We start from the raw sequence: 26,781 nt of genomic DNA, 5'->3' as shown, positions 1-26,781 counted from the left end.
GAGCCAGGGAGCCCCGCACCCTGAGGTAAGTGCCACCCTCCTGCCCTAGCCCCCTCCCCCCCACACACACAGAGTGCTGCTGCTGCTGGCCCCTGCAGAAGTCATGGAGGTCACAGAGAGTCACAGAATCTGTGACTTCCGTGACAGACACAGCCTTATTATACATATTATCTCAGCACGCTCCCACACCCTCAAGCTGTGGCCTCAGTTTTCAAATATATTTTTGCCCTAACTATGCTGCAGCCTCTGTTCCCTCCACACTGGTTCCTAAGCCCAGCCTCCTTGTCCAACCAGTCTCAGTCTCCTCTTTGCCCCTCCCCAACCCTAGCTCCTTGTCCACTCTCAGTGTTCCCTACCCCCAGCCAACTGGCTCCTACTCGCCTAGCCATTTCCCTCACTGGATCTAGTCCCAGCCTCCCCTCCCCATAAGCTCCCAGTTTCTTTGTCCAGCCAACATCAGACCCAGTTTCTCTCCTCTCCCTCCAGTCCAACCAAGCTCCTTGTCGCAATCTACTCTTTTTCCCCTCCCCCCACATCTGATGTTTGTCTCCTCTGTATTCAAATCCTCCACACTGTATGGGTGGCCCAGCAGTAGGAGGAGGCTCACTGGGCGCACAGGAGAGACAGGCTCAAAGTTCCAGTGCCTGGCCCAGAGCAACTGAGAGAAGCGAGTACAGGAAAAGTCCAGTCTGGGCTGGAGCATGCTCAGTCACTCTGTGGGGATGGTGCATGTGCAGCCCAGTCACAGTGGCAGCCGTGAGAGGCTCCAACGTACTCAGGGCGGATGGAATCTTCAGTGATTTTTAGTTGCTAAAAATCTAAGAATTCTCTACTGAGCATGTGTGAACTGAGATTTTTTCAGACATTTAGCCCTTCATGAAAAACTGCCCAGATTTGGCAGAGACAGCAAAAGGCTTGTTCCTTAACATAAAGGGCAACTCCTTGCTAAATTTCAAGTCCCTGTTTCAAAGCATGGCGGCATTACAGCTTTTCAAAGTTGCCAGAATTCTTTTTTTAAAACATGAGCAAAGCAATCATTTTACCTAGCTTTGTTCCTGGAAATGGGTGAACTGTTTTAGCTGAAGTTTTCCCATAAATTTCAGCCCGAATGGTTAAAGTTTGACAATGTAATAGGCAACTCAAAATGGTCTTATAATGGGAAGTGTTGGGAAACCTCAATAATTGACCCACCTGTAATAATCAAACACATGCAATATGTAGTAGCAATAAATGCACATATGTGATTTGCAAAAATGTAGTCAGTGGCTTTAATTTTGCACCTTCCAATGACCTCTGCGCTCTCATTTTGGATTCCAGGATAACAGTATAAAGCATTTATTTATATCTAAACCTTGGAGGTTCATGAAGTATCAGATCTTAATGTCACAAGAGCCTTATATCAGGACTCACGCAGCTGAGGTCCCTCAGGTGAGCCTGGGTCTAGCTGCTTCAGCCTTCAGGTGATAGCTTAAATGAACCAAGCAGGGCTGTGGAAGGACTGTCTGATTGGCTGGCTGTATCAATTGGCTGAAAGGAACAAACAGGTCTGCATTCACGCTCAGCAGCAGATTGCTGTTTGCTCAACACTTACACCTGCAGTTGTGATCACGCCTGGGCCTGCCTCGTTTCCAGCCTTGTTCCTGTCCTCTCCAGTCTGCCTCAGCCCTACTTTTTTGCCTGGCTTCTGACTCTGCCTGTGACTCCTGGCTCTGGTGATGATCTTTGGCTTGATTCCTGGTTCCTAACTCCAGCTTTGGCCTGTGACTCCTGTCTCCAGCTCTAACTACTAGGTCAGACTACCCAGGTCCTGGTCCTGGTCCAGCAACCCCACCCAAACAAGAGAGGGCTTTGTTCAGCTTTTGGGATGGGCCCCCCTAAAGCCAATGCAGTGCTGCAGGCCATTAGTGATTCAGACCCATCGAGAACCAAAGTTTCCAATGCCTGACAAGCTTGATGGTGACCACAGAAAATTCCATCAGTTTTTAAATCAGTGCCACCTCTTGTTCCTGCTATGCCTACAGTTGTTTTCCACCACCTATACCAGGATGGGATTTCTTAGCCTGCTGTCCAGGGAACGGTTGGTCTGAGCTTCCCCACTGCCTGAGAAATCCAGTGCCCTAATTGAGACAGTTCAAGGAGTTTGCCCAAGCCATGACGGTGATCTTCAACCATCTGAATCACAAGCACATAGTAGAATCCAAGTTCCAGATCCTCATGCAGGGATGCTGGCCAGTTGTTAACTATGCTGAAGATGTTCAGTGCCTGGTGACACAGAATGGAACAAGGTGCTACCACTTCTGGCTTGGTCTAAAGGATGAAATCAAGGATGAGCTGGTGTGGCTAGACCCCCAGCTTGTCTGGGCTCATTTATTGATAATCTCAATGGACAGGTCAATCACTTATCAGAATGCCACCAAAAAAGAAGGATGGCCCAACTTAACAGCTCCAGCTAGCCAACATCCAGCACCCACCCTATAGCCTGAACTCATGCAGGTTGACGTGGCCCAGACCCACTCTGAAGCTGAGAAGGCCTGACATTAGGCATCAGGTGTCTGTCTCGACTATGAGGAATCTGGGCACTTCGCCTCGACTTGTCCCACAAAGGCCTGTTCCCCATCTTCATCAGGAAATGCCAAGTCTCAGTCCCCACGTCTGTCCACCATACCTAATCAGAGCCCGACTCAGCTTCTGCTCAGTCCATGGCATTCTGTCACATCTGAAGCCAGCTTGAAAGCACTGATTGATCTGGCATCTCCAGTAGTTTTATGGACTTGGACTTCATTCAAATGCAGTGGATCCCTACATGTAAGGCCTTAGCTGATCTAAGAGAATCCACTGACAGATCACTCCTCTCATCAGGTCCTATCATGCATGATATTGCGCCCTTAGACCTCACAACCCCTCAGGTTTCTGACTACACAATGGCATCCTCTATGACGGGAAACTTATTTATGTCCCAGATGGCCAGCCTAGGCTCGAAGTTCTGAAATTATGTCACAATTCAACACTCACTGGCAATGTTCCCTCTAATTTTTTCCATCCGTGTGTGGAATGAATTTTGTTATGCGCACCAATATCAAGCTAATGTACAGATGTGCGCCACCAGTAGAAACAAAAAACTCTAGATAATTTTTTTTAAGTTAGCATAGGGATAATTTCTCCTGCTGGGACAAGTTAGGCATTTTAGAACTCACTACCCAAAGAATTAAATTTAAGCATAAGAGAAATAAAAATTATGAAATGCGTAGACCAGTCAAAAAACTAAAATAACAAACTTTGTAAGAATAAAATTACAGAGGCTGCCGAGGGAAGTGGCCAGCCAAAGGACTGCAGTTTGCCCCTGAGCAAGGGACTGGACTAAAGGGGCTGCAGTTCGCCACTGTGGCGAGAGGCCAGCCGAAGGACTGTTGGTTCACCTGGAATGGGGGAGACAATGGAGTTGGGGCAGGACACCGTGGTCCGGGAGCGACGCAGGTCCCCAGAGACAACAGAGATGGTGGAGAAGCAGTGACAGAGAGAGAAACACCACAAGAGGAGGGTGCCTTGCTGATGGACAGAGCTAATTCCTGTAGCAAACAGCAGGAGGCACCATGAGCGGTGAGCATAAATAGCTACACTGGCCAAGAATCCTTGCTGGAAGTTACTGTCTCCACTGCCCACCCATCTCAGTGCTGATCCATCATGTCCCTGGACTTCACTGTAGATTTACACTGCTCCCACAGTTGTACAGTAGTGTTAGTCACAGTTCTTCACTATGGTGGCACACTTAGTCCATTCGCACACAGTCCCTACCACCCCAGAACTGCCTGCCTCTTTCTACAGCACATCTTCTGACTCTATGGACCACAGACTGGCACTGTAGAATCATAGAATATCAGGGTTGGAAGGGACCTCAGGAGGTCATCTGGTCCAACCCCCTGCTCAAAGCAGGACCAATCCCCAATTAAATCATCCCAGCCAGGGCTTTGTCAAGCCTGACCTTAAAAACTTCTAAGGAAGGAGATTCTACCACCTCCCTAGGTAACGCATTCCAGTGTTTCACCACCCTCTTAGTGAAAAAGTTTTTCCTAATATCCAACCTAAACCTCCCCCACTGCAACTTGAGACCATTACTCCTTGTCCTGTCCTCTTCTACCACTGAGAATAGTCTAGAACCATCCTCTTTGGAACCACCTCTCAGGTAGTTGAAAGCAGCTATCAAATCCCCCCTCATTCTTCTCTTCTGCAGACTAAACAATCCCAGTTCCCTCAGCGTCTCCTCATAAGTCATGTGTTCCAGACCCCTAATCACTTTTGTTGCCCTTCGCTGGACTCTCTCCAATTTCTCCACATCCTTCTTGTAGTGTGGGGCCCAAAACTGGACACAGTACTCCAGATGAGGCCTCACCAATGTCAAATAGAGGGGGACGATCACGTCCCTCGATCTGCTCACTATGCCCCTACTTATACATCCCAAAACGCCATTGGCTTTCTTGGCAACAAGGGCACACTGTTGACTCATATCCAGCTTCTCGTCCACTGTCACCCCTAGGTCCTTTTCCGCAGAACTGCTGCCTAGCCATTCGGTCCCTAGTCTGTAGCTGTGCATTGGGTTCTTCTGTCCTAAGTGCAGGACCCTGCACTTATCCTTATTGAACCTCAGATTTCTTTTGGCCCAATCCTCCAATTTGTCTAGGTCCCTCTGTATCCTATCCCTGCCCTCCAGCATATCTACCACTCCTCCCAGTTTAGTATCATCCGCAAATTTGCTGAGAGTGCAATCCACACCATCCTCCAGATCATTTATGAAGATATTGAACAAAACTGGCCCCAGGACCGACCCCTGGGGCACTCCACTTGACACCGGCTGCCAACTAGACATGGAGCCATTGATCACTACCCGTTGAGCCCGACAATCTAGCCAACTTTCTACCCACCTTATCGTGCATTCATCCAGCCCATACTTCTTTAACTTGCCGACAAGAATACTGTGGGAGACCGTGTCAAAAGCTCTGCTGAAGTCAAGAAACAATACATCCACTGCTTTCCCTTCATCCACAGAACCAGCAATCTCATCATAGAAGGCGATTAGATTAGTCAGGCATGACCTTCCCTTGGTGAATCCATGCTGACTGTTCCTGATCACTTTCCTCTCATGTAAGTGCTTCAGGATTGATTCTTTGAGGACCTGCTCCATGATTTTTCTGGGGACTGAGGTGAGGCTGACTGGCCTGTAGTTCCCAGGATCCTCCTTCTTCCCTTTTTTAAAGATTGGCACTACATTAGCCTTTTTCCAGTCATCCGGGACTTCCCCCGTTCGCCACGAGTTTTCAAAGATAATGGCCAATGGCTCTGCAATCACAGCCACCAGTTCCTTTAGCACTCTCGGATGCAACTTGTCCAGCCCCATGGACTTGTGCACGTCCAGCTTTTCTAAATAGTCCCTAACTACCTCTTTCTCCACAGAGCGCTGGCCATCTCTTCCCCATGTTGTGATGCCCAGCGCAGCAGTCTGGGAGCTCTTGTTCGTGAAGACAGAGGCAAAAAAAGCACTGAGTACATTAGCTTTTTCCACATCCTCTGTCACTAGGTTGCCTCCCTCATTCATTAAGGGGCCCACACTTTCCTTGGCTTTCTTCTTGTTGCCAACATACCTGAAGAAACCCTTCTTGTTACTCTTGACATCTCTTGCTAGCTGCAGCTCCAGGTGCGATTTGGCCCTCCTGATTTCATTCCTACATGCCCGAGCAATATTTTTATACTCTTCCCTGGTCATCTGTCCAACCTTCCACTTCTTGTAAGCTTCTTTATGTTTAAGATCCGCTAGGATTTCACCGTTAAGCCAAGCTGGTCGCCTGCCATATTTACTATTCTTTTGACACATCGGGATGGTTTGTCCCTGTAACCTCGACAGGGATTCCTTGAAATACAGCCAGCTCTCCTGGACTCCTTTCCCCTTCATGTTAGTCCCCCAGGGGATCCTATCCATCCATTCCCTGAGGGAGTCGAAGTCTGCTTTCTGTGTCAGATCAAGGCCCACAATTTGTCATGTGCTTCTGGCACAAGGTTTTAAATTCCCAGGTGTAGAGCTCCTTACCTCATCAGCATACCACCCACAGATCACACCAATGGACGGACCAAACCAGATCTTAGAGCAGTACCTCTAATGCTTCCTGAATTATGACCAGCATAATAGGGTCTCCCTGCTGCCTTGTGCAGAGCTGGCCTACAACAGTTTGATCCATGCCTCCCCCTGACAGAGACCATTCTATGGCAATTGCAGCTTCCATCCCTGCTTTCACGCAGCATTGACCACAGACTCCCTGGTCACCCATCTGCATCACCTGCAACAAGAACTTATTGAACAACTGGAAGCCACCAAAGTAACCTAGAAGCATTATGACAATAGCAGCTTCCAGGATGCACCACACTTTAGTGTCAGGGACAGGGTCTTTATATCATCTCAGAATCTGAAATTAACCCAACCATCAGCTAAGCTGGCTCACCAATACTTAGGTCCATTCGATATCCTTGAGCAGATCAACCTGGTGACACTCAAGCTTCAATGACCAGAGTCAGTGAAGACCCATCCAGTGTTTCAAGTCTCTCTCCTAAAACCTTACCTACGTAACCCCTTCTTTGGTTAATCCAACCCACCGCTGCTGCCCATAACAGTCCCTGGACAAGAAGAGGACCTTGTCTGACAGATTCTTGACTCCAAGCAAGTTTAATTGCTTGGTGTACTAGGACAACTACGGTCCTGATGACCAGTCATGGCAGCCAGCAGAGAACGTTCATGAATCAAGATTGGTATGCGATTTTCATTGGGTCCATCCGAAAGAAGGTGCTCCTGCCAGTGAGCTACTGTCAGGAACCCTGGCATTGAGTTCCCTTGACAGAGCCTAGTGCTAGCCAGCTCAGCATTCAGGAAGGTTAATGAGCCCAGCTGGGCTGCAGCAGAATTGCCTGATTGGCCAGCCCACCTAATTGGCTAAAAGGAGACAAAAAGGTCTGCATTTAAGCTCAGCAGAAGCAGCAGTTTGCTGGCTGTTCAGTGCTTACACCCACAACTGCTATCTCTCCTTTTCCTGCCTTGTTCCCAGCCTTGCTCCTGCCTTGTATCCAGTCTTGGCTCTGGCCTTGCTCTGGTCCTGCTCCAATCTGCTCTTGCCCTGTTCTGATCCGTGCCTGGTTTCTGGCTCCGGCTCTGACCCTGATTACTGACTCTTGGCTCTGGCTCTAGTCCTTGGATTGATTCTTGGTTCTGACTTCAGCTTTGGCCCAGGGCTCTGGCTACCAACTCTATCCCTGGCATTAACCACCAAGCATTGCTCAGGTTCTAACCACTAGATCAGACCACCCACGTCTCAGTCCTGACACCTGGTTTGTTAACCAAAAAAGTTACCTTTGATATATTTTAAAAATATTTTTGAATTGTCCATGAATCCATTGCCTATACATGGCAAAATAACTAGGTTTTACTGGCTGATAAATATGAAAAATTGAATCAGTAACAAAGAAGTTGGAGTTCTAAATATTTTTTAATCTAACTTCTCCAAAACGTGGTATGAACTGAACACTTAGTGGCGTACAGTGACACAAAAAGTCTTATTTGGCACTCTTTTGGGATGAGTTGCATAACTCTGATGACTTTGCCACTCTTCAATAATGCAGCCATCTCAAACTCATGTCAGTAAAACCTTAATACTAACACACACGTTTTCAGAATGGCAGTATAATTCGTCCAGATACCAAGTTCTCAGTTTCCAAATGGCATCTACCAATTGTCTATCATATTTATACCTACCTGCCTTTCTCTTTTTGATACCTCTGCCAGGATTGTTTTAAGCGCCTTCAGTTCACTGGTAACTGCTTCTAGCATACTCCTGGCCCTTTCTTTATCCTCCTTAGCTTCATGCTCCGTAAACTGTAATTCAGATTTGACACAGATCAGCTGCTTCTCAGCCTTCTCCTTCATCTTTTCCAGCTTGCCTTGAGACTTGTTTAGTTCCTCAATGGTTCTAGTCTGCTCCAGAGTTTTGACCTACAAGATCAACGATTAGAGGACTATTAAGTTCTTCACATTGCCATTTATAAGAACCCAATAGCGAAGATGGCTATTCTAGAATGCTTTTTTTTTCTGCTGAGCTGAAGATAGCTTTTTGCTACTGTAAAGCAACAAACATTTTCACAAGAAATTCAGAACTAGTGAAAAGCTAAAACTGTTTCATTTCAGTTCAAAACTTTTTCTCCCAGGTTTGACAGAATAAATTTTCTGAGGACAACTAAAGCAACACACATTGGAATGTGTTCAACTGTAGCCATGTTGGGTATTCCACATTCCATAACATTAACTCCAAGTGTTCTGGACATTATTTACAGATGCTATGTAGTACATACTTAGAGGTCAATGACAGATTCCAAAATATTACAGATCTCTTGACTTTATTATACTGCTTTCTTTGCCACACAGACAGATTTCAGTAGTTCACCGTTAACATATGTTATTATACTTCATAGTTAGTGTTTCGTGTTTTCAGTTTTTACTGATTTACACCTGTTTATCAATGTACACTCTCTCTCTATATATATATATATATACACACACAAACATACACACACACACTTTACTTATTTTTGTTAAACACTAACGCGTTAGGCGATTGTTGTGTCCTGCAGTTCTGAGACTGAAGCAGTTCTACAGTGTAAAACACAGAACACACTCACAGTGGCGGTTGGAAAAATTAAACAATGTTAGTATTGTACTATGATTGGCTCACAAGGAGACGCTGCCCACCTATTTCTTTGTGTGCGCTTAGTGCGGCACTGATATTTAAACAACCAATCCTCCACAAATAAAGATAAGGTAAAAAGGTAAACCTGGGGTGAAAATGCAAATCTATACCTGAACACCAACAAGAAAATCAGTGGTTAGAAATTTTCAAGAAAATCAAAGACAGGAGTGAAGAGGATGTCTTGTGCTGCGAGTACTGCAGAGTTGAGGTTAGTGCTCACGCTAACAGAATAAAAGAGTATGTTGAAAACAAATGACATAAGAAGCTTAAAGAGGAAAGTGAGCTGTTGGGTAAACAGTCAATATCAGGAGCTTTCTTTCATTAACACCCTAGTGAGAGGACGCAGTATGATTGTGCCACTGAATTTGTGCGTGCTTTGTTTCACCAGACAGCTGCTGTTAATTGCTAAGAGGCCTATTGGTGACTTTGTGCAACCATACTGTCCAGCAGCAAAAACCATTCCTAATGCAGACAAACTCACTGGTAAATATCTGAAAGAAAATGACAATGCTTTAGAATCTAAACTGATGGAACGAATTGATGGAAATGTGGTGTCTAGGCTGATTTTTGATGAGTCTCCTCATACCTTGGACTGTCCAATTTTTGGCCTTTTGTTTTTGTTTTTTGATTTCAAAGTGAATAAACTTGCATTGTTTAGTGCTAATGTGACATTAGCTGACACCCATTTTGTTGAGGCAGCAATAACTGATATGTTTGAGATGTACCAACTAACTTGGGAAAACGTGGCCACAGCTAACACAGATTCTGATTCCTACATGGCTAAGTTTGCATGGGAAATTAAACTCAACCAGTAACCAGAGATGCTACCTATTACCTGTCCTGCTAACCTGATTAACATTGCGCTGTCAGCAGCTATTGCTATAGAAGAAATTAAAGAGGTGAAATCTTACATCATTGGATTCGGGGTTATTTCAAGCATGCAAACAAGTTGAAGGCTTTGTTTTACACAGTGCAAGATGAATGCAGAGCCAACTGCCAATTACCTACCCATTATGCCATATCAGTGGATGAGCTTGTACTTCACTGCCTGTTATGTAAATAATGTGTGGACTGTGCTAATATGTCTCAGATCAGACTGAGTTTGTTGGTTCTAAAGCAGAAACTCTGAAGAGACTGGCAAATAACCAAAATTACTGCCAGATTCTGCCCACCAAGGTAATGTTCATTGTTGAAAACTTGGAATCACTGGATGACAAACACATTTTTTTCCTCTGACTACTGCCAACGTGATTGCCAATACAGACAATTACCAGATCCTGACAACCAAAATCTCATCTGAATTAAGCATAAAAGTAGCAGGGGAAAAATACAGCGAGAAAACCCAGCTGCTTCTGGAAATCCTTCCAACCCCACAACATGAGAAAACCAAAAAAGCGTTCCAAACCTTCAACACCGTGCTCAGCAACAAATGGGAGATGACCGTGACCCATAATCTGAACCCCAAAGAGTTTGGTGCTGAAGATTCTGTTTGAAATGTCATCCAGGTGTGTACCCCTTCCTCTCAAGGTGTATGACTGTTATGCTAGTGTTTCAATGATTTGCCACTGTGATAAATAAAGTGGGGGGGAGGTAGCTCCCTTTGATGGACACCCAGCCAGCCAGTTAGCTATAAAATCCCTCTTGGTAGCTGTTCTTTACTTGCTTTACCTGTAAAGCGTTAAAAAGTCCCCCAGGTAAAGGAAAAATAAGTGGGCAACTGTCCAAAAGAGCCAATGGGAAGGCTAGAACTTTTTAAAATGGGAAAATAAACTTTCCCTTTGTCTGTGGTTGCTCTCTCTGGGCTACAGGAACCCGGCGCAGCAATGCTATAAGCAAAAATGCTGTGTAAGGTTTGAACCAGATATGAAAAATTTTCCATACCTAGCAGGACTCATTGGGATAGGGAATGTTTAGGTAGACATGATCAGGTTATTTCTTTATTTTGGCTTGTGGATCTCCTCTGTGCTAACCCCAGATGCTTTTGTTTGCTTGCAACCTTTAAGCTGAACCCCCAAGAAGCTATTTTGAGTGCTTAAGTTTTGGAATTTTTTAAAATCTACCAAAGCCTAAAGTTCCAGGTGTATTTTTTTTTCTTTCTGTTAAATTTTAAAATTTACCTTTTTTAAGAACAGGGTTGGATTTTTGGTGTCCTAAGAGGTTTGTGCATATGCTGTTTGATTAATTGGGGGCAACAGCTAATTTTCTTTGTTTTCTTTCTCAGCACTTCCCCAGAGGTGGGGGTGAAAGGGCTTGAGGGTACCCCACAGGGAAGAGTTCACAAGTGCTCCTTCCTGGGTTCAAGGGATTTTTTTTGCATTTGGGTGGTGGCAGGGTTTACCAAGCCAAGGTCAAAGAAAAGCTGTAACCTTGGGAGTGTAATACAAGCCTGGAGTGGCAAGTATTAATTTTTAGAATCCTTGCAGGCCCCCACCTTCTGCACTCTGAGTGACAGAGTGGGGATTCAGCCTTGACAGCCACTAAAGATAAAATTTCAAATTTCCCTGAAAATTTCCCTGAAAAGGGAATTTACTACCTACATGAACATGCCTAACTCTGACAATGTAAACTGGATTTGCTGGCTTTTTGGAACAGTCATCAAGACACACTTCCCAACTTCAACAAAGTGGCACAGCAAGCCCTGGGGTCTATTAATACAGAGCGCTTACTTTCAAAGTTGGACTACCTCCAAGACAGCAAGAAGCTCAACATGAGCGAGGATACTTCGAAGAAAACTATGCGAGTGTACGTAAACCAGGATTTCTTGAAAAAATATTAGCTCAGAGAGACAAAAGATACCTTTGTACATAAAAAAAGTTTTAATTATACTGTAGTAAAATGTGTATATTACGAACTTTTTTTTCTTTTTTCCCTGTTTTTTAATTTTTAACCCCATTTCATCCTGGTTTTAATGTTTGGAAAACACCAAGAAATTCCTGGAATTATTTCTTACCAAAAAAAAGCTGAAAACGTGGAACACTATTCATAATATAAAATGAGCTCCAATTGTATTCAGCCTTTTCCCTCCACTGGTAAACAGAAACGGTAAAATGTAACCAAGTTACCCACTTTCAGTTCATTGGTGTCAGACAGTTTGGCTTTGAGGTCAGTGTTAGAGTCTCTTGCCAGGCCCAGCTCCTTCTGTAACCTCTCCACCTTCTTATGTAACTTTCTGATGGTTAGGTTTGCCTCATCTCTCTCCACAGCCAGGGCTGTGCGCACTTGCTTCTCCTCTTCCAGCTGGGATATTTTCTGCCGCAGAAGGTTCATATGCAGCTCTTTGCTCTCAAGCTTTTCTTTCTGAGCTTTCAACTAGTTTAAAGAGAACAAGGGGATTTCAAAAAACAAACATACACCCAACTTTAGCAGCAATTACATGAATGGATTGTCATTGTAAGTTTGGTCCTTCTGAAGCACATTTCTGTAAGTCTGACCTTCTCATCGTTTCCTGCAGAGCTCCGTACAACTCTGCTCTGGCCTACATAGGCACGTCATCTCTATCTAATCACCCTATATCTCACCTCTTACTACTTCCCTGGGCCACCTCCACCACTCCTTCTATTTTACTGCTTACATGTTGAACACCGACCCTATCCTATACTTAAGCATCATGCATAACACCTAAGCTTGCTTTTTTACAATTACAAACATATGTAATCCTGCAGGTTAGCCTAACAGTTGGTGAAGAGCTCAACCACAGCAGGATGGCTGATAGTGTTTGAGTCAAACCAAACACATGTAACAGATTTCAATCAATGACATCATAGCTGTGTCTGGAAGTTTAATACACCAAAAAGATCAAGTATTTACTAAAGTACTAGTTAAGTTTTATTAACTTTAGTGAATGTGATTTGCAGACTGTGCCAACAAAAGGATACTTCTACATTTAAATATTTTTGGTATGCTCTAATAGTAGTATTGTTGTTAGGAGGTGTTCAATTGACCTACTTTTTTATTGTTGTTTTACTATGCAGTAATTTGCTCTGGGTTGCAAACATGTTTATTATCTCCTCTTTGGAAGACAGACTGTATCTTTGTATGTGTTTGTACAAAGTGGGGCTTTGATTTTGTTTGGGGTCTCCCTGGCAGCTACTTTAATGAAATATAGTAATAATAATGCTCTTCTTTGTAACAGATGGAGATGATGAACTCAGCCCTCCTTTACCTACCTTCCTTTGTAGGTTGTTCGCATTAGTCTTGTTTTCAATCACTGCATCACTTTCCAGTTTGACCAACTGCTCTGCACGGGCCAGAATCACATCCAGACTCATATAGAGCCCAATTTCAGCTGCAATGCTGTCCAGCTTCATTTTATCTGAAAGTTGTTCCAGAAATTTAAGATACTGAAAAAAGAAATGGGTAAGTGGGAAGAGAAAAGGAGTCATTTAGAGCCCTTAAAGAATCCAAACCATTTTCCTCTATGCTGGCAGCCATTGAAGTACAGCCAACCATCACCATTTCAAAAACATGAAGCACACACTTAGTATCCTCTTACAGTTAATACAACTCAGATATTTCTCAAACAGATCTCTCTTCATAGGTATTTGCTAGAAAAGAGTTAAACCTATAGTATTTAGTAGTTTAGTGACACCAGGGATCCTAGAAATGTTTGCCACAGAAAATCATGGAATTTGTGTTTTTACAGAGAATCTTTAGTTTTTACATTTTGTGAAAAAATAAAAATATATACAGTGGAACCCCAATTATCCAATCTAATTGGGACCAGGGCCAGATTGGATAATCAGGAGAATGGGTGGGGCTTGGGCTCTCAGCTTAAAAATTGTAAATATAATCAATAAAACATTGTGTTCAATCAATACCTATCTATATTGTGGCTAGGGACACTAAAGTTCAGCATTTATTTAAATCGTGGAAAAACACAGATTTTTCTGTTTCTTTTTAATTAGAGAATTTGGGGAGGGGTTATCACAGCAAACTCGGATCCTTGGTGATAACCTACCATGATACATGCCAAGCACAACTGATCTAATAGGTAGACTGCAAGTCAAATTTGTATTATACTGTCACACATGACATTGCTGTGTAATATTTTGTTTAATTGTTCTGGAATGAGAAATGACATTTTAAATACAATTAGATTTTGCCCCTATCTTATACTTTATCTATAATGAGGTTTGAAACAACATGAATACTTCCTGAGATAACTGTACAAAAACAAAACCAGAGACAGCAGATCAGAGGTCAGGTGTTAGGAGAGGGTACACAGAGAATGTGATGGTGGACTGAAGAGCAGCACAAACAGTAGGTGGAAGAGATCTACTGATTCAACTATTGGATCTTTCTTAACCTTCTATCCCCTTCTCTGTGTGACTTCTTCCAGGATCGCCTGCAGTTCAGGTGTAAAGAGACAGAGCTGGAGGTCATCCCCAGGTTCAGAGAACACACTGCATTGAATATTCTCCTCCTAATCAGACTACCCAGGCTGTGACCAATCTGGTATGGACATGGTTGACTTGCTCATCAAATGGTGTGTCTTGGGGAAATTTCTAACCTGGTGGAGGCCATCCCTCTCCAGGCAGCCCACTTTCAGTTGCCTCTTATGACATGCAGGAGAAGCAGTGGGCCTATTCTGTCCCTGAACCCACAGGGGACAGAATAGGAAAAATACACCTGGCACCTCCTAGGAATCTCTGAAGTCAGATGAAAGAACTTTGGAGAGGCATGAATGGAGGAAGGCCATGTACTCTATTACAGTGGAGAGGACAAACATGTCAACAGCATAGGATTTCTTGTCCATAAGGATATCAAGAATTCAGTATTAGGATGCCACCCAATATACAGCAGGCTTATTTCCATCTGTCTAAACACAGTACCATTCAATATCACAATGGTACAAGTCTACGCCCCTACAACAGACTATGACGATGAGCAAATTGAAGATTTTTATAATCAGCTCCAAGACATCATTGATAAGGTACACAAGAAAGATATCCTGATTGTAGAAGGGGATTGGAATGCTAAAGTGGGTACTGATGTACAGGCAGATTGGCGAGATTATTGTGGCCCTTTCTGTAATGTGGTAACCAATGATAGAGGCCTGAGACTTTTGGAGTTTGCCAGCTATAACAATCTGGTTCTTGCAAACACATTAGGAGTACTTAAAGCATCCATACAATCAACATGGCATGCACCTGATGGTTTACATCACAGTCAGATCAACTACAACACGGTGCAAAACCAATTTCGTTCTGGGATCAACAGAGCTAAAACAAGGAGCTTCCCATGTGCTGATGTTGGAAGTGATCACAACTTTGTGATGCTAAACTTTTGGCTGTGACTAAGGAAAATCGTTAGGCCAAAGTTCGCCAAAATCAAGTTTGACTTAGAAAGACTTAGAGACTGAAGCATTGCAGAGTCATTCCAAGCAATGATCAGTGAAAAATTTGCTCCGTTGCTTGTTCTAGAGGAAAACGTAGAAACAATGACCAACAATTTCAATGCTGTAATGAATAAGGCAGCAATGGACATTCTTGGGAACCACTGTAAGATAAAACCTTGGGTCACAAATGAAATACTACAAATATGTGACATTAGAAGAGAACTCGAGAGACAAGAACAGCACTGATAAATACAGAGTGATTGGCAGAAAGATCAAGAAAGGAATGAAGGTGGCCAAGAAGATATAGATCAAAAAAACAATGCTCTAAAATTGAAGAGAGTGTATCAATAATAAAAATAGCAAAAGATTTCACGAAGGAAAGATGGACCAAAGCTAACACAATTCAAGAAAAAGAAGGGAACAACCTTCAGAAGAAAAGGACATCATCAATAGGTGGACAAATTACTGCTTTGATCTATACAATCACCAGGCAAATGGAGATGTCGTAGACAGCCCAGATTCAACAGAGGAGGATGACTTTCCAATACTGCATGAAGAAGTGGAGACAGTTGTGAAATCACTCAAGAACAGAAAGATTACAGGTATTGACAACATCCCAGCTGAACTGATGAAATTTGGAGGAAAAACAGTAATAGATGTACTCACCAAGATCTGCAACAAGATCTGGCAGACCGGTCAGTGACCCTCCACATGGACAGTCACTAATCATCACTCTGCCAAAGACAGGCAACCTGCAATTGTGTCAGAGTTACCGAACTATAAGATTAATTAGCCATCCGAGCAAAGTAATGCTGAAAGTCATATTGAACAGCTTGAAGCAAGAAACAGATATCATCGCTGAAGAACAGGCTGGCTTTCATACTGGAAGAAGTACCAGAGAACAGATTTTTAATCTTCGCGTTCTGTGTGAGAAGTACTTACACCACCAGCAGGACCTCTACCACGTCTTTGTTGACTTCAGTAAGGTGTTTGACAGAGTATGGCATGAAGCTCTCTGGACAACCATGAAGAAGCACAGTGTCAGTCATAAGCTTATTCTTACTATTAAATAACTGGTTTCAGAGTAACAGCCGTGTTAGTCTGTATTTGTAAAAAGAAAAGGAGTACTTGTGGCACCTTAGAGACTAACCAATTTATTTGAGCATAAGCTTTCGTGAGCTACAGCTCACTTCATCGGATGCATACTGTGGAAAGTGTAGAAGATCTTTTTATATACACACAAAGCATGAAAAAATACCTCCTCCCACCCCACTCTCCTGCTGGTAATAGCTTATCTAAAAGGACTATTACCAGCAGGAGAGTGGGGTGGGAGGAGGTATTTTTTCATGCTTTGTGTGTATATAAAAAGATCTTCTACACTTTCCACAGTATACATCCGATGAAGTGAGCTGTAGCTCACGAAAGCTTATGCTCAAATAAATTGGTTAGTCTCTAAGGTGCCACAAGTACTCCTTTTCTTTTTATTAAATAACTGTATGCCAAGGCCAGCAGTGCAGTTCTCAATGGCACAATAGGAGAGTGGTTTCGTACCACTGTTGGAGTCCGGCAAGGCTGCCTTTTTTCACCCACACTGCTCAACATCTACTTGGAGTGCAAAATGACTGATGCCCTGGAAGATCACATATGCACAGTCAGCATTGGGGGGGTGAACAATCTCAAATCTTTGGTTCACTGATAACATTGATGGCCTGATAGGCAACAAAGATGAACTTGCCAACCTTCTGAAACGAGTGGATGAAACCTCTGCAAAATACGGTTTGAAAATCAGTGCAGAGAAAACCAAGCTGATGACAAACAAACATGATGGGATCAGCTCAGATATCACTGTCAGTGGACAAGAGCTGGAGACAATGAAACAGTTCAGATATTTGCAGGCAATCATCACTGATGAAGGATCAAAGGCAGAAATTCTGGTAAGAACTGCACAAACAGCAGCAACAATGGCAAAGTTAAAGCCAATTTGGAGGAATAAGAACATCTCTCTGGAATCCAAACTGAAACTGCTGCACGCACTGGTCATCTCCATTTTTCCATATGCGTGCGATACATGGACCCTTGCATCAATACTTGAAAGGAAAATGCAGGTAGTAGAGATGAGATGCTTCCTTAAAATCCTGGGCATCTCCTACTTCGACCACATCACTAATGAAGAGGTCCGGAACATCATCACCCAATGCGCTGGGTCATATGAAGGCCTCCTGAAGACCGTGAAGAAGTGCAAACCGAAGTGGTATGGCCATGTAATAATATCTGGCCTATCCAAGATCACCCTCCAAGGGACAGTACAGGGGAAGAGAAGAAGAGGTAGACAGAAGAAGAGATGGACTGACAACATAAAAGAGTGGACAGGAATGGACTTTGCGGAGACTCAAGCACTGATACACAATCATCATGGGTGGAGACAATTGGTTGATTGCTTATCAGTGATGGTGCCCCAATGACCAATGTGGTTATGGGAGCGATGATGATGATGAATCAGACTATGGGGAGGCAAGAGGCACAAGGAATCAGTAATCTTGCTCATGTAAGGAGATTAGCTTCTAGACCTACCGCTTGGCTGAGAATCCTGCCAGCCTCTCTCTCCTAGGGCTTGTCTTCACATACAGCACTACAGCGCACTGCTGTGATTTAGTGAAGATGCTACTACGCCAGTGGGAGAGCTTCTCCCATTAGCGTAGTTAATCCACCGCTCCAAAAGGCAGTAGTTAGGTTGGCAGAAGAAGCTCTCCCATCAGCATCGCGTTGTCTACACAGGGGGTTAGGTCAATGTAACTACCCCTGAGTGACATAGTTATATTGATATAGGTCTGTAGTCCTGTCACTAGGGCCCTGAAAAAAAAAATAAGGCTTAGTGCAAATGACTTAAAAAGAGTATTTTGTTGAACATGTCTGGTGTTAGTAACTTCTCTGTAAGAACTCAGATTGAAAAGAAAAGCATGGTTAGGCAGTGTTAATGGCTACCATCAAGCAGGTCTTTGATCTATAGACAATCACAGACTTGGTTAATGATGATAGGTGTGCGCAAAGCGCCCTTCTTTCAGGCTAAGTGGAAGGAGCAATTCAACTCTTTGATGTAGTGAGATAGCTGGAGACAACAGAAGCCACCACCTAAGGCAACATGCCGCATGTTGAGTCCTGATCAGAAGCTAAGCCATATGGTTTGAGGGATTTCCTTGGGACAGGCTGCAAATGCAGTGGCTAGGGGGTGTTTGGCATGGGGGGGGTGTGTGTGTTTGTGCATGTCTGCTTACTTTAAAAAAGCCAGTGGACAGGGAGAGAAACAATGGTGACCCTGAGAGGGGGCAGAAAGATCAAGTTCCTTGGGCACAGAACTGACCGGAGGGGTAGACTTGGAAATCGTGAGCAAGAAAACTACCTGTTTGTTTCTACTGTGTTCAGGGAAACAGGACATTGTTTACATGTTTGGAAATAAACTAGATTGCACCAGAGACTATACCTGACTCATTCATTTCTCCTCCCAGTGGAAACAACCCAGCAATGCCCCTACTATTGGCTAATCGCTCTAGCCAAAGCAGGCAATGATATGCCAACATCTTTGTATAAATATTGGATCCAATCCTAAGCACTGTTAAGAGCTTTTAGCTTCTTGCAGCATTGGGTCCAGTATGTTATCCTGCATGGACTGTCTCTCCAAATTACTGGTCCCTGCTCTTATTGCTGAATACATTTTGTGGGACCCCTAAAAGTTCTATTCAAAGTTAGGCTAATGAATACTTAAGAAATGGAAATCTGAAACCTCAGTTGTTCTTTCTGACTGCTTAAATTATTTATCCAACACATTGGAAAAATTAACATTGGCCAGGAAAGATAACTTGAAACAATACTATTTGATTTGGTGCCATAGGAAAGAACTACATGATATCTCTTCATAGTTTGCCTTAGTTATTAACAACCCAGCGTATATTAGCTTGCCATGGAGGTACAAGTAGGGGAAGCCTCGCTGGGTGTAGCAAAAAAAGGGTAGAAACATTTTTAAGGGATGATTTTTCAAATAAACCAGGAATCTGGGAACAACTAGAAGGTTTTCTGTGCATTCGGGTGAATTTTAGTTGTTTTTTTTCTATTATTTTCCCTTACCCTTTTCAGAAGGCAATGACATAAAACTCTTTGCAGACAAAGAGCACTAGCCCCTCTGCTGCTACTCATTTTTGCAAAACAGCAACAGAAGTAAATTAAAAAGATCTTGTTCAATTTCATGGCTGCCCTTGGCATCCAGGAGTGTGAAACTGTCAAGAATCTTTTCTGATTAATGCTGCTGCTAGTTGGGAATATGGAGCATACGAATATGGAGCATACGAATATGGAGCAGAGGCAGGAACTGGAGCTATTCATTGAGGAGCGGAACCCAAAATATAGAGACTGCTGATGGGTGGCAGAGTAGCGAAGAAAGACCTCTTCCTCACACCACCTCCTTGCAGCAGACATCTGGAGACAAGTAAAAAAAATGAAAAGCCTCTTCCCTTATGGGAGAAGTGGGAGGATTAAACAGAAAGCTCCATCTCCCTTCCTGTAGCTAGAGGTGGAGGTTAAAATTTACCAAAATTTGCTGTATTAGCAAGACACTGATACAAAAGGTGGAGGACCAGTGTCCAGAAACAGCTGTCTGGTAGACAGCTCAAAACAGTCACCGGCTTCGCACCAAAGCATTGGTCCTGGACTGATGACCTGGACACCTACCTTTATCTTTCTTCTCTACCTCTCTGGCTAGTTAGTTTAGTCCTTTAGGTATCAGTTAACATTTCAAGTCCTTATTTAAAAGTTTTATATGCCCCAAAGCACCAGCATGTGAACTCACAGTTTGAGTACTCACTAAAACAGGGATTCTTAAACTTTCTCTCTGAGGCCCCTCTTGACAGGCTATAAAGACTCCAGAGTGCAGCAGGGGAGGGGGGCTTCAGGGCAGGGGCCTTGGGCATAGGCATAATTTGACTTCTATTTAGGGGGGCAGGAGCCAGCGGGGCTCAAGACACCTCCACATGGCAGGGTCCAGGGAGGAAGTGCCACCTCCATCCCCTGACTCACCTTAGCTGGCCACCCAGACTGTCTGGGTTGGGGGTGGGGGGGCACGCAACCAAAAATTATAACTTAATTATAGCTTAGCTCAAAAAGTTTGAAAGTAGCTTAGGGTACAGAGAGGGGGTGGCTAGGGGCTGTGTGCAGGCAGTGGGGTAGCTCAGGGTATAGGGAAAGGGGTATTAGGGGCTGTGTGCTGGGAGGGTTCCCCTGCAGTCCCTGTTCCCGGAGGGGTCTGCCAGCCACGGAGCCAGGTTGCCTAACCAGCTGCCTCTGTGGGAGCAAAGGGGGCTGGGACCTGAGGAACAGCTTCAACATGGGGCACCAGCAGGAGACAAGGCAATGCTGCCACTGCCTGCTCCATGATACCAGCCAGAGCAGCAGCTAGCCCACGCTGCCTGGCTCCAGCTTCCTACCTCCAACCTGGCCAGGGGGTGGGGAGAGGAAATGGGGTGGGGGGTATGGAGCTGCCTCCCCGGGACTGTCGTGATCTTTCGCTGCAATTGGCGGAGAGGGGCAATGCCCTCCATATCCCCAACTCTGCCCATGGGCTCAGGGCTTCTGCCCCACAGGAAGCACCAGAGCTCAGGGATTCAGCCCCACACCTCCTGGCTTCAGTTCCTCGGGGAGTGTTAGGGGGCGGGGATGGGAGCTTCAGTCACAAGGCCGCGTAGCCCCCTTGAAAGGCTGCGGACCCCTGATTGAGAACCGCTGCACTAAAATACAATAAAGACGCTCAGCTATATCTCTGGCTTGTGAAAAACATTCCCACAAATGGAAATAACCTATGTTGTTACTTTTTGTTTCTCAAGCTTCAAATCATCTCGCATCACGTCTCCAGACACCAACTCCCCATCCAGACGCATCAATTGCTCCTGGAGTGTCTCAAATTGTTTTTCTGCTTTCCTGGCCTTTTGCAGAGCCTCCTGATGCAATCTCGTCTGATTCTCCAGCTGCTCAGTCAGTTTAGCGATTTGGGCTTCAAGCTGGGACACCATCTGGGAAACAAGAAAACCAACAAGACAGAGACTGAGTTAACTTGACATATACATGGTAGAGACACAAGAAAGATGCATCCCCAAGCTACCAAACAGTGGAAGATTTCCCACTTATAAATAAACAATTTTTTTAAAAGAAAGGAAACAAACTCACAATATAAACCAAAAATCAGAAAAAATGTTGTATGCAGTGTTCTTGTAGCTGTGTTGGTCCCAGGAAATTAGAGAGACAAGGGGGGTGAAGTAATAACTTTTATTGGACCAACTTCTCTTGGTGAGAGAGAGAGACAAGCTTTCGAGCTTACCGAGCTCTTCTTCAGAAAAAATGATAGAAGCTGCTGGGGAAAAAATGCTGCAGTGAGCTACTGAATCAGAAATGGAGAACACCACAAAGACCTGATTATCTATGCCTACGCTGCCAAATAATTTGAAGTAGCTAAGTCTTTTGTAAATGGTTTCAGAGTGGTAGCCGTGTTAGTCTGTTCCCCCCAAAACAATGAGGAGTCACAGGTGCCACAAGGACTCCTCGTTCTTTTGTAAAAATTAATCCAGACACTCCGTGATCATTCCAGAACACCCATTCACAATTTACCCTAAATTTCATCCTAGGGTATAAAACAAAAACTTCTGTCCTGAAATGTGGAGTGTTTAGATTAACATTTACAAAGATGTTAGCTAACTTGAGTTAATTGGTAATCAATTTCAATTAAAATAGGGCCACAAATTCCAGTCTGCATATAATCTGGAAAAACGGAACATTTTAGAAAGATTGACTAATACATTTTAATTAAGTGCGTTTTACAAACATGTTACCCCCTAGTGTAGACAGTGTTAAAAAAAAATTAAAATGTGTTTGCTTGTCCTGGTCAACATTAGAGAACCTAGGGTTCACCAGGGACAACTGAAATTTCTTTTAAAAATGTCTCCACTCAGTGTTACTGTGCTGTTAAGCACCACTTGATTAAAATGAGTTTGCTGAACACATTTTCTTCTAAAGCGGATAAGAACTAAAACTCACAATATAAACCAAAAATCATTTAGCTGTTCTCTATTAACTTGACAACACTTATGTTATTCGCTAACCAATAAACTCAATGGAATGGAATTAAAAAATGAATTGTTTAATAACAGGAAATAGCAACAAGATGGCTAATTACAATGCTGCCAAATGTTAAATTACTTGGCCATATTCAAAAGGTTGTTTTTTTTCCCCCTCTCATTTTATTTTCCTGTAGCTATTTGGTTTGCATTGCATGTTCATTTTTAATTCCACCCTCAGATACTCATCCAACAGTCCCTTCATTTCTAGCATCTGTTGGCCTCATATTTACAAACTGGCCTGGTTCCTGATTTACACACATAAAACTGCCATTAATTTCAGTGACACTTATCAAAATGTAAGGGCTGTAGCCTTGGGTTAGTGTTAAATAAAATGGCAAAATTGAACCAGGACCAAAAAGGCTTTAGGGAAATATTGATTGCACACTGAGAGGAATGACCCAACAACAAAATACAACCTAAAGAGAAAAAAAAACAACCAATAAACACATTATTTTCTATTGTATGTCACTAAGGGGAACTCTAGCCCTCATTAGATTGGAGGAGAAACTGGTAGCAGGGGAGGAGGAGTCCTCCATCAGGCTGCAGAAACTGCAGCTGCTTTACCTGGTTCATCTTTGAAAGATGACAGAAGAAAGGCACCCAGCCCCATCCTCTTTTTCTCCTGTACAATGACATCCAGGAGGCTGCTTGCACACAGCAGAGCTCTGCAACACACTCCCATGCACAATAAAGCTACACTAATTCTGCAGAACAGAGATATTTTGGGGTGGCAGAGTAAGAGGTGTGGATTCACCTAAGGGCTTATCTACCCTGGAAACGCTTCAGCGGCACTGCTGTAATGCTTCAGTGTAGACACTACCTACACTGATGGGAAGGGTTCTCCTGTTGGTGTAGGTAATCCACTTCTCCCTTTGACCTAGTCTACACAGAGGGTTAGCTCGGCTTCACGACATCACTCATGGGTGTGGATTGTACACACCCCTGAGCAATGTGGCTAGGTTGACCTAACTTTTTAGTGTAGACCAGGCCTCAGTGAGTGAAATATGCATCTCGTGATGCTGCCACTCAAATGTTGCCATTTATTTCAATTGGAAAAGCATTAGGGCTTGATTCAAAACCCATTAAATCAACAGACATTCCCCGGCTTCAATGGGCTTTGGATCAGGTCAGTCCCATAATTGCAAAAGTATGTACTGTGTTTGAAGAGGACAACCCATTTATTCTTAGGGCCTGTCTACACTATGTCTGCTATAGTAGCACAGCTACAGCATTGCTGCTGGGCCACTCTAGGGCCCTGGGGAGATGCTTCCTACGTAGATGGAAGGGGTTTTTCCACCGATGCAGTTAATCCCCCTCTCCGAGGAGTGGTAGCTAGGCTGATGAAAGAATTCTTCACATCCCTGAGCTACACAGCTGGGTGGATCTAATTTTTAAATGTAGACCAGCATTAGATTCTTCAGTCATTACACTGGGGAAAGAACTGTGGAGTTTAATAGTACTTTTGCCTGTAATATGACTATAGGTGTGGTTCAGATTAAGTAAAAATATCTGAACCCTGCTGACACTTACAGTGCTCAAGACCTGATCTAGAAGCTTTAAAATGATTGTGATTTTAAATTTTAACTGCTGTAGGACAATAATTAATAGCAACATCTCTTTCCCACAAGAGACTTTATAATACTGGGCACTTGTCATTTTATGTGTTGATTTCTTTTTAAAAGGACATACCTCTGGGCTTTCTACAGATTAAATTACACTTGTAACAGATTCAATTACTGCCAGGCATTTGTCCATTTCACCGGGTTAAATACCCAATTGCAGAAAGGTTTGTAGCGATTTTTAGCCAGACACATTCAATATCTATTATAAGCTGACTGGAATACTGAGAAGTCATCCAGGTAATAGGATAGGCTAATGTATAGGCAATTAAAGCTCTAAAAATGGCCTCTTTTCTGTCACCTCATTGAAGGCATTTAATCCCTTCACTGACCATCCGGCTGCAAAGTATATACACTCCATCTTAAACTTTGATTCAAATCCTAGAAAGGGACTGGTTGGTACAGAGTTCCAGTGGGACCCTGCCCAGGCTAAAAGGTTAGCGCAGGCATATAACTTTGTAGGATTGGAGCCTTACATTAAGATTTGAAAAACAATTACACTTTCTACATTCATGAGTGTGTTGCCGGCACCTAGTGCCGAGAGGCAAAACAGCAGGGGTTTGTTACCCGGTGTGCTTTACTTAATAATTACAACGGGGTGGAGAAGCAGAAAAGTTTCTTTTCAGCTGCAAACAAGGTACAGGGAGAATAGAATTTTAAATTCTGCACACCAGAGCAGGTTATTACACACACTTTTATATTTTTTAATGCTACTGCACTACACATTAGCCAACTAAAACTTTGCACAAATACTTTGCCTTTTTTATATGGGTTACAACAATGTTTATTTTTTGCAACCTTTAACAAGCAGTTTTAGCAACTTAAACAACCAGCACATTTTGTCTGGCCTTGTAGCTGTTTTTTATTATTTTTAACTTGGCGTTAGCAAACCTTACACTATAAGGCATTATTTGCGGCTGCAACATTGTTTTAAGAGCAAAAGAGCTTACTTAAACCAGCCAGGCCTGAATTTTATTAAGGGGGGGGTTAAGAAGAAACCCTTAGGTCTTTAGCAGGGAGACTTTCTTGACTCTTATGGCCTTCCATTCCCTTGACTTAAGTAGTGGCCATGCCCTGGGGTCTCCAACAAGTGCGTGCAAGAGAAGCTAGACTAAAAACACAGAACAGCCTACACTCTCTTGAGCATGCTCTGAAAGGAATCATTCCCAAGTCCTTTCTCACATAGTTATTTCAAGGTCTGACCTTCATAAAGAAACTCTCCTGAGAGAAGCAGTCCATACTTCTTTATTAGAGTGCTTCACTTTGGGACAAGGCAGATAAATTAACTCCTTGTCCCCCATACCTGTGACAGATAGTTGCCAAATTATAAAGTTTCTTCAGCTTGCACGTTCGACTTTTTTTTTGGTATCTTTGTATTTACTGAGTTCAGTGGTAATTGATATATAGCTAAAAATCCTCCCCATGTTTTTTTTATTTAGAAAATGATGAAAAAAAGTAACAAATTTACAGGGGCAGAAGGCAAAGAAAGGAAAAGGGAAGATTTGCTCTTCTCTCCCCTTTATTATTTTAAAGATGAAATAAAAATACTATGGAGGCACAGGCTGTAGCTCCATAGTTAAGGCCAACATGAGTTTTGCATTTAAAGCAGGGGTGCCCAGTCGTGGCACCCAAACAACCTTCATTCTGCCCTGTAGTGACACTAAGAGTATGTCTACGCTGAGAGGCGACACATGGGGCGGTCAAACACCCTCCCTCCTGAACCTTTAAATTGTGCCCACCTACAATATCAACATTTGCATGTTGCCTCTGTAACAAGGTGTGGTGTTAATTCAGATTAGCTAACCCTGCTGGAGGAATTTGGGTTGAAACAGCATGGCAACACAGCTTTTAACTTGGTTCAGCAGCTCAAGTACAACCCTGAGCTGCCCTAGAGGCTTCAACTTGAGCAGCTAACCCAGGTAAAAAACCAAGGTGCTGCGTCTTCACTGTTATTTGAACCCAAGTTAGCTAATCCAAGTTAAAACACATCTTTTCATGTAGTGTGTAATGTAGGCGTGAGGATTTAAAACAATCTAATGTGTCTTTAGAAAACAATTTAATCTAACATGCAACTTCAACAACTATTATGCATTAATTACAATTGTCTAGTTACAACATGATGATACTATAGGGCAGAGTTAAGTTTGGTTAAGGAAAAGTGCATCTCCATACCTTCATGTTTGGATTTCTTACATTCAACTTTCACTCTGAATTTCCTGGGTTTATACCACTTATTTTGGGGACAATTATGCCCCTATAATTGTTTTACCCTAAACATCTCATATGTACTTCCAAAATTAACTTCATTTAAACACAGATTTTCTGTTGGAAAATATACACACACGTACATGTGATACTACAGTTCTTACCTTTAAAACATCTTAAATGATTTTGCCTTCTCTGGTACCTTTGAAAAACCAATATACTGCAATGGAGAAAACTACTCTTCCTTAAAAAGAGTCCTCCAATAAGCTTTACCTGCAGCTTTGGACAGTCTAACTGTGGGTCACTTTTTCAGTGTGTAGAGCCATAGTTTTCCATCATGAACCTCAAATACCTCTGTATGTATACCCTTCAGGCCGTTTGGTTCTCCCAATACCCATACTGGCCAAGCCTGCCTCCTTGCAGCAATGTTTACTTTGTACTTGGGCTGTCTCATCCTTAAGATTCTGGTTTTCAATGTCAGAATTAGTTGCTCTTCTAGGTAGCCACAAGTGATTGTCCCAAACTAACAGTATCCAAGGCCCAGTTCAGGTTACTTTGAATTTAAGTTGATATTATTGTCACATCAGAAAATGGAAAGATCATCATAAAATAAAACTTGTGGAAATAAACTCTTGAATCAAACACTACAAAAAGCAATGCTTAGTGAGAACAAAGCTCAGTGTACAAAGTAC

At 43.1% G+C, this 26,781-nt stretch overlaps 1 protein-coding gene across 6 annotated transcripts in view; it reads right to left on the bottom strand.

The window, feature by feature from the left end:
- Nucleotides 1-26,781, bottom strand: part of CCDC170 (coiled-coil domain containing 170) — a 78,582-nt gene that overhangs the window by 11,079 nt on the left and 40,722 nt on the right. For all 6 annotated transcript variants that reach the window (XR_007355774.2, XM_048844217.2, XM_048844215.2 and 3 more), the window contains exons 9-12: nt 20,964-21,164; nt 12,941-13,114; nt 11,841-12,083; nt 7,787-8,023 (exon numbers count right to left, since the gene is read on the bottom strand). Coding sequence is in view for 5 of the 6 variants with exons in the window: in XM_048844217.2 (XP_048700174.2) it covers nt 7,787-8,023; nt 11,841-12,083; nt 12,941-13,114; nt 20,964-21,164 (855 nt within the window). In the remaining variant the exon portion in view is untranslated. The remainder of the gene's footprint in view (nt 1-7,786; nt 8,024-11,840; nt 12,084-12,940; nt 13,115-20,963; nt 21,165-26,781) is intronic.

The sequence above is a fragment of the Caretta caretta genome, chromosome 3 (genome assembly GCF_965140235.1).
Source record: "Caretta caretta isolate rCarCar2 chromosome 3, rCarCar1.hap1, whole genome shotgun sequence".
In the NCBI taxonomy this organism is placed as follows: domain Eukaryota; kingdom Metazoa; phylum Chordata; order Testudines; family Cheloniidae; genus Caretta; species Caretta caretta.
Note: the sequence above shows the minus strand (reverse complement) of the source record. Positions and strands in the feature narration are given on the sequence as shown.